General features: G+C 45.8%; 2 protein-coding genes and 1 long non-coding RNA gene across 3 annotated transcripts in view; 1 reads left to right on the forward strand and 2 right to left on the reverse strand.

Moving 5' to 3' along the window:
- tnfsf10 (TNF superfamily member 10) overlaps positions 1–4633 on the forward strand; it is a 4943-nt gene extending 310 nt beyond the window's left edge. Inside the window, exons 2-6 of the mRNA XM_008308348.3 lie at positions 712–837; positions 3456–3501; positions 3582–3701; positions 3773–4011; positions 4158–4633. Coding sequence (XP_008306570.1) covers positions 712–837; positions 3456–3501; positions 3582–3701; positions 3773–4011; positions 4158–4367 — 741 coding nt within the window. The 3' untranslated portion in view covers positions 4368–4633. The remainder of the gene's footprint in view (positions 1–711; positions 838–3455; positions 3502–3581; positions 3702–3772; positions 4012–4157) is intronic.
- Positions 1139–4935, reverse strand: LOC103377511 (uncharacterized). The gene is made up of 3 exons (XR_003049308.1): positions 4723–4935; positions 4140–4379; positions 1139–2153 (listed from the first exon to the last, which is right to left on the reverse strand). It is a non-coding gene; the product is annotated as an uncharacterized LOC103377511 (long non-coding RNA).
- Positions 4936–5777: 842 nt separating this feature from the next.
- The window catches only part of msl2b (MSL complex subunit 2b), a 6852-nt gene continuing 1780 nt past the window's right edge, over positions 5778–10849 (reverse strand). The window contains exons 2-5 of the mRNA XM_025054354.1: positions 8250–9622; positions 6464–8050; positions 6128–6246; positions 5778–5895 (exon numbers count right to left, since the gene is read on the reverse strand). Of these exons, the coding sequence (XP_024910122.1) occupies positions 7751–8050; positions 8250–9622 (1673 nt within the window). The 3' untranslated portion in view covers positions 5778–5895; positions 6128–6246; positions 6464–7750. The remainder of the gene's footprint in view (positions 5896–6127; positions 6247–6463; positions 8051–8249; positions 9623–10849) is intronic.

Below are 10849 nucleotides of genomic sequence, written 5' to 3' on the forward strand. Positions count from 1 at the left end.
CAAGACTTCGTGCTGACTGACAGTTCAGGCTGTTCTGGTTCTGGTGTTGGTGTTGTTGTTGTTGTTGTTGTAAGGATGATTGTTGTTGTTGTTGCTGACAGAGATGTGAGTGACAGACAAACTAGGTCAGGAACACAGTTTGAATACATCCTGGAGATAAATCAGGTTTCACAAGAGTTGAACTGGGTTTAAATCGGGGTCAGATCAGGAGGGACCCCAGACTAGGATTACACCATGGATAACACCATGTACCAGGTGATAAATATGAAAAGATTCAAGGTACAACAGGCAGGTGTTAAAGTACTGTAGTACTGTAGTACTTGTGTACTAGTTAATGTTTGTTTTTTTATCTTCCCCCCCCCCCCCCACCCCGTCCCTGGATTAATGATTCATCCTGTAAAAACACTTCATCAACAGCAGAGTGAACTGTCTCAGAGGCAGTTGGATGATTCCCAGGGTGGTTTTAACTTTTTGGCCAATAATCAAATATGTAACGTTTATCTGTTTTAATATCTTCATGGAGCTTCAGTTCCTTTGAGTTTATGTTCAGTTCTGAGCCAACGTTTGAATTTTTAACCTTTGATTTGGTTTTTGTGGAAACATGGGAGAAAAAAAAAAGAAGTAATTTTTACCTCCATGACGTTGGGAACGACTGTCAGCACTGAGCGACTTCCACAGGACGATGACCTTTGACCTCTCTGATCCCTGCAGATGAAGGAGACGTTTGCCCGGAGCAGCGTTTCATGTCTGACCGGCGCTGACCTGCAGAGCCTCACAGCAGTGCGTGGAGACCCCTGCTGGAAAGTGTCGCAGCAGCTTCACCTGCTCATTGAGAAGGTAAGGACCTCTGACCTCTGACCTCTCTGACACCGTCCTGTGTTCAAAAGATGCAGTGACTGTCTTTAGTCTGGGTTGTGTCTAATATTTGCTTCCTTATCACTAACTCTTACAGCAGACGACACGGCTTTGTTTTATAATAATCTTATCTAGCCTTCGAGCTATCATTTAGCCACGCCCATTGCCTAACACTCTACATTCAAAACATGAACTTGACCTTTAATGTTGGAGCAGAAACAAAGAGAAACCACAAAAACAGGTTTGATGTGGTTAAAAAAATAAACAGGTGAACGAGAGCGAAAGTAAAAACTGAGCAAAGACTTCTGGAGAAAAGAAACTCCACAGTCTGACTCTTCAGAAACCCATCAGACTGTTGGTCTGCGCCTCTTCTTCTCTACCACAGCAGATGCAGATCTTTCTCCAGACTCAACCTCGGCTCTGGGTCCCCCCTTAGGACACCACAGAAAAGAAATGAGGACACGGGCGTATGAGGAAACGTAGCACCTTTTGTGTGATGAAGAAAATAACGATTATAATGAATAGAATTATAATAATTATCACATTGTTGTTTGAAGGCGTTTCTTCATCTCCAGACTCACACACAGAGGAGGACATGAACTTCAAACTAAATCCAGTTTGTCTTTTATGAGCTTCCAGGAATCGAATATTAGTGATAGCTTTGGCTAACTCTTAGCACTAACTCAGGTGAGTGTGGTTATTTGTCTGGTTTGGTCAGTGGAGCATTAGCTTCTTCTAGGCTACCTTTTAGCTCATGGCTTTTTTTTTAGCTTTAACTGAGATAACATTTAAGCTGAAACATAACTTTTTAGAGACAGACTCTGTGTGTGACCTACAGGCAGGACATTCTATCAGTTTTCTGTCGTCATAATTCCTAATTCCAGGACCATCGTTGGTTTGAGCTGCAGTGGAATTCTGTTCTGGTCTCAGCTGAAAAAGAAAGAAAGAGATTGAAATTAGTGTCAGTGGAGACACAATGAGCTCCTTCATGACGGGAGGTGATCCTGGGTCATTTAATCAGTGCAGGAATGCATTCACCTCCGCACACACACACACACACACACACACACACACACACACACACACTCTGTTGTTGCTGCCATCGTTTATTTTCCCAGGTTACCCTCCTTCTCTTCCTCTTCCTCCTCCTCCTCCTCCTCCTTCTGCTCTGTCTTTTCTCACTCAGCAGCTCCACTTTTCTGTTCACATGGGAAAACAAATGATGCTGTCGTCTTCACTGTCGTCGCCTCCTTTTGTTTCCTTGACAACACAACACTTCACTGAGCTGTACGTTCTCCCTGTTGATAAAAAAAAAAAAAAAGATTTAAAGATTCCAACTTTGACAGAGGAGTTTGAATAAACTGACCCAGGATCACAGCGAGCTCCAGACTTTCTGTGGATTTACTTCAGCCCTGCGGTGATTTGAGTTTTTTCTGGGTAGGTTTTAGTTTTTAGCCTCAGACGGTTTGATCCAGGTGTTGGCCTCCCATGTTCACCGCTCACCACTGTAAATTATTTCTTGGTATTTCTGTTAGAGTTTCGAGGCAGTGTTTTATTTTTTGGCTTATGTTTAGTGAAGTTGGTTATCCTTTAACCTCCATGTATTAAAACTTTTACCTCTTTGAAAATGTAGGCATTTTTTCCTAATCTTATTAAAATTCAAGTTCAGGAGGTTTTCAATATTTTAATGTTTGTTTTTTTCCATCTTGACATTTTTTCTTATTCTGCTCCTAATACTTTGGTCGACCTTTCGCGTTTTCTTTGCTCTATTTTCTCCACTGTTCTGTCTGGAGCTGATGTCGTTTGACACCATGTGTGAGATAATGTGACAGCAGTGAAGAGAAGACAGATGAGTGGGACCACAGTTACATGGAAATGTTGTGAAAGTTGAAAATACGTGATAGATTTATGACAGCATATGTAATATCTTTCTTTGTTATTCATTGTTGTTGTTTATGAGAAACAGCGCCACCACATTGTCCAAGAACAACAAAGTCTTCAGAAACACTTTGATCCAAGCCCCGACACTGAGCAGACGCCAGACTTCACACAGATTCTTGGTTAGGCCGGAGTTTTTTCAGCTAAATGTTCTGTTTTCTGTCACTGTCCTGATTCACAGCGAACCTCTGGCCCCCTGCTGGTCGCCACTGAGAGCTGCAGCTCGACAAATTTGACCAACACACAAACTTTGACCTCAGCTTTAAATTCTCTGAGGTTGGACAGAACTCCGGTCCTGGTTCTGGCGGCACCAACGTAATTGGTTTAAGGAAATATAAAATGGGAGGGGCTGGCATTGTTGAGGGTTTGGGGTTTGATTCTCAGGGCCAGATTTATGGTTACATAACTTGGACATGAAGCTGTGACCTAAGACGAGCAAAGCATCGTGGGTTACGGTGTCACCCAGAACCTCAGGAACAAAGTCAAACCTCGGACAGAAACAAAAGGCAGAAAAAAATTTTAAAAATGTAGGACTTGATTCTCCTGACCCTCGGTCATCACTGTCATAAAGTTAAGACTCCTGACATTAAACCACGTGTCATCTAAACGCACCACAATCTGATTAACTGATTACTGTGGGGGGGGGTCTGTTCTGCCTCCAGTCGGTGTCTCAGCGGTACCAGAGGCAGATTTCCTCTGCGGTCAGAGGTGAGAAACTGATCAATAATCAATCAAGGCCCGTCTTCACCTGCTCAGTCTTAACTCCTGTGGTCATTTCTCTGGGTCAGATGAAGTGTCTCGTGTTCTGCCCTCACTTGTGATGGAGGACAGGGCTTCACCTCGCCCCAAAGTGGCTGCACACGTCACTGGGAGCTTCCTGCCCCAAATAGAGCGAGGAGGAGGAGGAGGTGAGTTCTTCAGGTTGTTTTTGGGTTGTTCTTTTTTTTTTTTTTCTAACACCAACTGTTTTTCTCTCCAGGGCCGGTCTCAGCTGGTCGCCGGGTCCAGGGTCAGAAGATCTCATGGTGGGAGGGTCAGAAAGGACTGGCGTTTCTCCAGGACGTCCAGCTGGTGGACGGAGAGCTGGTGGTGCCACAGCCCGGTCTTTACTATGTCTACGCTCAGACGTACTTCAGACACACCCACTCCCTGGAGGAGGAGGAGGGAGGGGAGCAGCAGGACAGAGGAAGACCACTGCTGCAGTACGTCTACAAGAAGGTAAGACCTGCCTCCAGTCTGGAAGACTTGGTGACCCCTGCTGGTGACAGTGCTAACTGTAGCTGCTGTTTTAGTTTAGTTGATATCATATCACTCCCACACATCATCTGACTCACCCCTCCACTCACCCGTCTCCTCCTCCACAGCTCAGCTCCTACCCTGTTCCCATCCTGCTGATGAAAACCAGTCGAACGTCCTGCTGGTCCCAGGGCTCCCAGTTCTCTCTACACTCCGCCCACCAGGGGGGGCTGTTTCCTCTCAGCGCTGGCGATCGATTGTTTGTCACGGTGACCAACGCCTCTGCCGTGGACATGGACGAGAAGAGCAGCTTCTTTGGAGCTTTTCTCATCAGCTAGACGACTGGACGCCTGGAAAAGTCAGAAACCAAAAACATTTGAACTCTTTTTTTCTGGTGAAGCACTTGTTCAAAGAAACTAAAATCACAAAATCAACGGGTTTGTTGACGGAGGAGAGACAGAAGTTTGATCTTGAGGAGGTGGAGGTTTAGAGAGAGTTGATTTTGTTTGTGAGACGATCACTGATGAGGATGGACCAGGCCACTGTCCAATCAGAAGCTGCTGCTTCAGACTGGCTGAAGTGATCATGAAACCCCCCCCACTTTTAAGAATTCCCTGTGAGTTTACAACTTTTTAGAGTTTACAGAGTTTGAAAACGTTTTTCCCAAAGATGTCTGTAAACAAGGTGGAGAACCTGAGATGATGATCCACAGAGGTGGAGGTCACTCTTCTGCTCCTGACCGTGGGGTCTACACGAGGGTGGGTTCACACCGGGAAGTCCACTGCTGCCTCCGGTGGTCAGTTAGCTCAGCTTCTGTCTGGTTCCTATTAGAGATCCGTGACCCACTCTGCAGTTCTGGTTCCTTCTCACTGAAGCAGGAAGGTTTCACATGACATAAGTGTGAATTTCTCTTTTTAATACGTGTTTTCTTTGTGTAAATTATAATTTAATTTTAGGTCTGGGGCCCAGGGCGGCCCCCGACAGAGAAAGACTGAATGAAGCCCTTCTTCCAGCAGCCAGCGTTGGCAGCAGCTCCGACCATCGGCCGCTCCACATTGTTCTTCTGAGGTTTTAGTCAGACATGAAAACCCGGCTCCTCGTGTTTCTCTTGGCGACAGCATCACAGGCCCCTCCTCCCTGGACCTCCTCTCTGCTGTCAGTCTGTCAGTGTTCTGGCTCCCGCCCCACTGTGGCTCTCCAAATGGTGCATTAAAGGCCACTCTGTAATAGCTGGTATTCCTGGGCTGGTATTCCAGAGTGCTGCTGAATTAGAGACAGATGTGGAGAAAAAAAAAAGAACATCTTTCACTGATGTAGATTTTCTGTTGTCCTGATGAAGTCCAGGTGGAGCTGGGACAACTACGTCTAATCCACTCAGTCGGTCTGTGATCTGTCAGTGCCTTTAGTTCACACCTCACAGTCATCCTCCATCCTCCATCCTCATGCTCAGACAATTCACACAAAAATAGATTTAAACCACACACACTTTTATTAGCAATTTGGTCGTTACATTGGCCAATTAAGGAAACGTTCACTTTCAACAGGAAACTAAAGTTTATACTGAAGTCCATAAAGAAAATCACTGATTTTAGCTCAGAGACATGAGAAACTGCTGGTCCACTACTGCCTCCTGTGGTCAGTTTGTGTCACTGATGTAAATCTGAACAAAGTATTTCTAACAGTGAGGTCACAAACGAACACAGTTGAACTCTGTGACGGACCAGCTGGGTCTCGTCTTCCCTCTGAAGGTGGGCGTGTGTTGTTGTTGTTGAATGATTGTTCTACAGAACAGTGTGTTGTGGAGAGTGGAGTACCTGGAGTCCAGTGGTGTCTCTGCAGCTGTGATTGGTCAGTGTTTGGCTCCAGCTGAAGGAAAGAAAAGTAAAAAAACATGATCCAGATGAAAGACAAGAAAGAAAAGGAATTTATTTTTTTACTGCGCAGATTTTGAAAAATAAATGTGAATGTAAATACGAACGAGTTTCTGTGTGAATATGTGAAATTAAACATTTAAAACCCAGCGAGGTTTTAAACTCTGACCTGCAGCGACAAGAGTCTAAACAAAGTCAGAGATTCAAATGCAGCGTCTGTAATTTACCTTTAAGTCCATCAGACACCTGCTCCTCAGAGGAGCCACTCATGAAAGCAGCGTCAGGTTCCACCTCAGCTCATTTAGACTCCGCACCTTAAAACGTCTGGTCCTGGACCTGTGAAACACTGAAGGCCATGGAGTCAGAGGGTTTCATCCATTTTAGAAACATCAGATCAGCTGCAGAATACAGTGATGGGGGGGTGCGGGGGGGTTACTGTGTCCCTCTCAGTAATAACAATATAAATATATATACATACAGTATATATATATATATATATATATATATACATACATACATGTGTACATATATGTATACACATACATATATATAGATATACACACAAAGTACATATTCTGCCCCGTTGGTGTACAAAGAGGCCCTGCAGTATCTTATCCTGTTGTCATCGCTGCCCTCTGGTGTCTCAATCAGAACACTGCAGGAGAAACAAGGGGAAAAACGTAACAGGTGAAATGAACACACCAAGACTGCAGTACTGTTTTTTGTTTTGTTTTTGTTTTTTTCATTTTCTTTCTTTTTGTGGAAATATTGTACAATTATGTTACAGGTTTATTTAAATGCCTTGAAGGAGAAGAAGTAGAAGAGACAAACTGAAGAGGAGACAAAAGAGTCCAAAGAGGAAGGACAGCAGTGGTGAGGGACAGACACAAACAAAACACTGAAGCTATAACACGTGACCTGTGTCAGAGGACCAACAATAAATACTGCAAACATAGTATTCTTTGACAGAAGAGGAAAAACAGAAAAACGAGTTTCTTCAGTCCTATGTAGTGAATAGCAGCGTGTGTGTGTGTGTGTGTGTGTGTGTGTGTGTGTAGGATTTCTGAAACAACATAAAGAACCGCAGAGAGCAGACCGAGCAGTGAACCAGAGATTTGAACACAGGCCACAAAAACCTAAAGTTATTCAATGGCAAGAAGAGGAAAAATGTCATTTTCACTCACAAACAAATGTTAATTTTAATAAATATTTTTAAATACTCATATTTGTTTTTTAATAAATGTTCCCAGATATGACCTCACCTCACGTCATTGTTGGTGGAGTTTGGATTTAATCCCACCTGTTGCTGTCTAAGGGTAATTTAGTCCAGCAGGGGGCGTTTTTCTTACTGAGCCCAGTTCATGTTAGAACCAGCCACTCTTCCACCACTGCCTCTCATCTGATTGGTTTGTTTTGTTTGTTAAATCTATAAATGTTATCAAAGCGTCAGCGTCTGCTTGTGTTTAAAAATATTCTGGTTCACACTCATCAACTCTGCACCGGCAACTTAAAAAAACAGGACAAAAAATGTCTCTTTGAAAAGACACCGCTGAATCCATGTAGACAAAGTTCTTTTCCTATGAATTACACTGTCCCCTGGTGGTCATATGTTTGTATCTGCACTAATAACCTTCACGATAACCTCTCCTTCACACGCACACAGCTGTACCACTGCAGTTCTCGTTGACAGCCACAGGGGGGCCTAACCATCCCTGCTTCTGTAACCGCCTGTCACTCTAGCTGCCTCGTTCAAGCTCCGCCCTGAGACGCTGTCACGTTGATGACAGCCAGTAGAGGGGGGAATGTCCAACCAGTCGACACAGATGGGTTGAGTGTGAGTGGGCGGAGCTTCAGCAGTCGAACCTCATCTCCAGCGAATCATCGAAGCCCCTGTTGTCGTGCCCCGCCCCCGACAGAAAGGCGGCAGTGACAGGCGACCCCGTAGCGGTGGTGACGTTGAGGAGTGTGCCGGCGGGAGAGCTGGTGGCTGGGCCGCGCAGGGCGGCGGCGGCGATGCTGGTGAGGTTGATTCCCAGCGTGAGTCGGGTTTGTTCCAGAGCTTTCTCTGGAACAGCGAAGGCTTCCAGCTTCTTCTCCCCGTTGGCCATGTAGGAGTTCTGACAGCCGCGGCAGATACAGTCCAGACACGCCTACAGCAGCAAACCACAAAGCAACATGTCAACGACCACCGTTCTGCTCCTCATCCTTCCATCAACGACACCTTCTGTTTCCATTTCATTTTACAGTTGAACTGAACAAACCCTGAGGCCGCTCTTTGATAACAACAATTAACAATTCCATTTTTTTGTTTTGTTTTTGTGTTTACATTAATACTACTACTTTTCTTACCTTGCGATTGGAATAGCAGGGACAGCGCTGCCCCCTGCAGGTCAACACTGATGGGTTCTGTGTGGCTCGGCCACATTTACAGCCCTTCTTCTCCACTGGTTTCTTGTACAGAGGTTTGGAAGGGCTGGGCGGGTGAGTTAGTGGGTGTGGGTGAGGGGGCACACGGGGCTGTGCACGGGGTTTTGGCGCCCCCTGTCTGGCCTTGGTGTATGCCTTTTTGGCAACACCATGATGCTCCACTGTCTTTTTTAGCACTTTGTTGGAGACGAGAACAGCCTTTCCCACTTTGTTGGAGACGAGAACAGCCTTTCCCACTTTGGGAGGGCCGCCGTTCGGCACGGGGGCAAGATGATGGAGGGGTGAGGTTGTGACAAATTTAGGTTCCTGTTTGACGGTGGTTACGCCAGTGATGGGGTGGTGGGTGGAGCTGTTGGTGCAAACGGGAGGTCCTCGCAGGAAACTGGAGATGGGGAGAGGCTGCACTTTCTCGCGGTCACTCTCCGAGTGCGAACGTTTGCGGTGGCACCGGTGTGGCAAAGACGGGGCGACCGTGGAGGGCTGTAAAGGAAGCTGCACGGAGGGTGGCGAGACACCACAGCTCTCTGGTGGGAGGGACGGCATGAGGCGGGAGGAGTCCGGACCAGACGCACAGTGAGGTCCGTTGTGTACGGACTGTGGTACGGACTGTGGTACGGACGAGGGACAGTCTGGTTGGGGGTCCGGTTCAAGTGTGGGATCAGGCTTAGCGTCTGTGTCAAGAGTCCTGAGCACCTCCTCCACACTCAACAGCATCGGACCACCTCCGTGTTTGAGGTCATCACCAACAGTGCTGATGTCACACAGTCCTGACTCCCCACCTCCCGTGACACTCACACACACCGGGATCTTCCCCAGAGAAACTGCCCCCTGTTTTGCCTGACCTGCATCTGACTCAACGGTGATGGTGGACAGAGCGTGTGAACTGGTCAGGCCGTTACAATCATGTATTCCATTAAGGCTCACGGGGCTTAGCTCCTCCCCCTTTACCTCCAGTACCTGACCTGTAGGGGGAGTTTCTGAAGATTCAGCAACATCCTCGGCCTTCAGCTCGCTCTCCGCCAACACGACGCCCTCATTGAGGATGGCCTGGAGGTCTGGCGAGTCGCCGGCGGCGCTGGCTATGTGCGATGCGAGCGGAGACTGTGTGATGTAGAGACAGAGCTTCCTGTAACAGTGCACCAGCAGAGACAGCTGCCTGTTCTCCTCGAAGCGGGAGTAGTCCTTACACCAGCTGCAGGAGGGCTTCAGCTGCATCCTCTGACCCTTACAGCCACGACAGACGTAGTGCTGACACGAAGAGTCGGTCGGGGCTATGGGGTCCTGCAGCAGGTTGCCTTAAAGTAAAAGAGGAGACATTTAACCTGGCATGTGGTCCAGGAAGCAGAGACGACAACAACAACAACAACAACAACCTAAGATCCAGAACCTCTGAAGCACCGCTCTAAGACCTAACTAATTTCACAGGAACAGTGAAATCCTGGACAGGCTGACGTTCATGACTCACTGACTTTCACAGGATCCAGAATAAATCATGGCTGCTCGTCAACGACGACAAAAATACTTATCAGACTAAAAGCAAAACTGATGACTGAACAGTTGAACAGTTTTTTTTCAGCATTTAAAACCCATTTCCTTCTCCTCTCCTGTCCCAAAGTGAAATGCTCTTGTCAACCTGAGTGCAGTCTGGCAAAGTTCCAGGCTGAGTGAAAACAGCTCTTTGAGAGAAGCTTCCTTAGTGATGCTGATCACTGAGGAGTGCAGCTGCAGATAGGATAAAAAAAAACAGAATGAAGCTTCATTCATTCATAGGAGACTGGGAGCCGTCCACTGTGTGACGGCAGAGCGATGAAGTCCTCACAAACCTCAGAGTGTCTGCACGGAGCTCATCTATTATTTATGTCACAGTGAAGGAGGTTCCTTTGTCTCTTTACACACGTTACAAAAACGAGAAAAAAATTAAAAATTAAAAAAAATTATTCACATAATGATAAAACAATATGATGAGTTGTTACTTAGTACTTAGTTAATTTTTCAATTATATATATTTTTTAAGTTACTTATATATTTCGTTTTTTTATGTAAATGACTGATAACGTGGTGATAAAGACAAACACGACGTGTTATAAACAGTTTTGTTTAATTTAAACCTTTTGTTTAAAGTTGTTGTTTTGAGGGAGATCTGTTGAGCGGAAGCAGCGGAGGGGGGTGTGTCACAGTGGGCGGTACGAGGACTCATGATGCCTTCAATGGGCCTCGGAAGTCCTCATTCCGTTAACGTTAAAAGGGTTTTATGGCACGGAAAAAATGCTGCAAGAGACACTTATACATCCACCCCACCCCACCCCACGACCCCACCCAAGATCTACACCGTCAAAATAAACTGTCTTCGATTAGACATTCTTACAATCTTTTATTTTATTTTTAACTAACCGAAGTATGAGTGACTCACACAGAATTACTGGCTAAAGTGAAAAAATAAATAGACATTTGATGTGGGGATAATGTCTGACAAAACCAAATCAGAAATAAAAAGGTAAAAAAGTGAATAAAGTTTAAATAAT

Source organism: Cynoglossus semilaevis, chromosome 3 (assembly GCF_000523025.1).
Source record: "Cynoglossus semilaevis isolate Cse_v1.0 chromosome 3, Cse_v1.0, whole genome shotgun sequence".
In the NCBI taxonomy this organism is placed as follows: Eukaryota; Metazoa; Chordata; class Actinopteri; order Pleuronectiformes; family Cynoglossidae; genus Cynoglossus; species Cynoglossus semilaevis.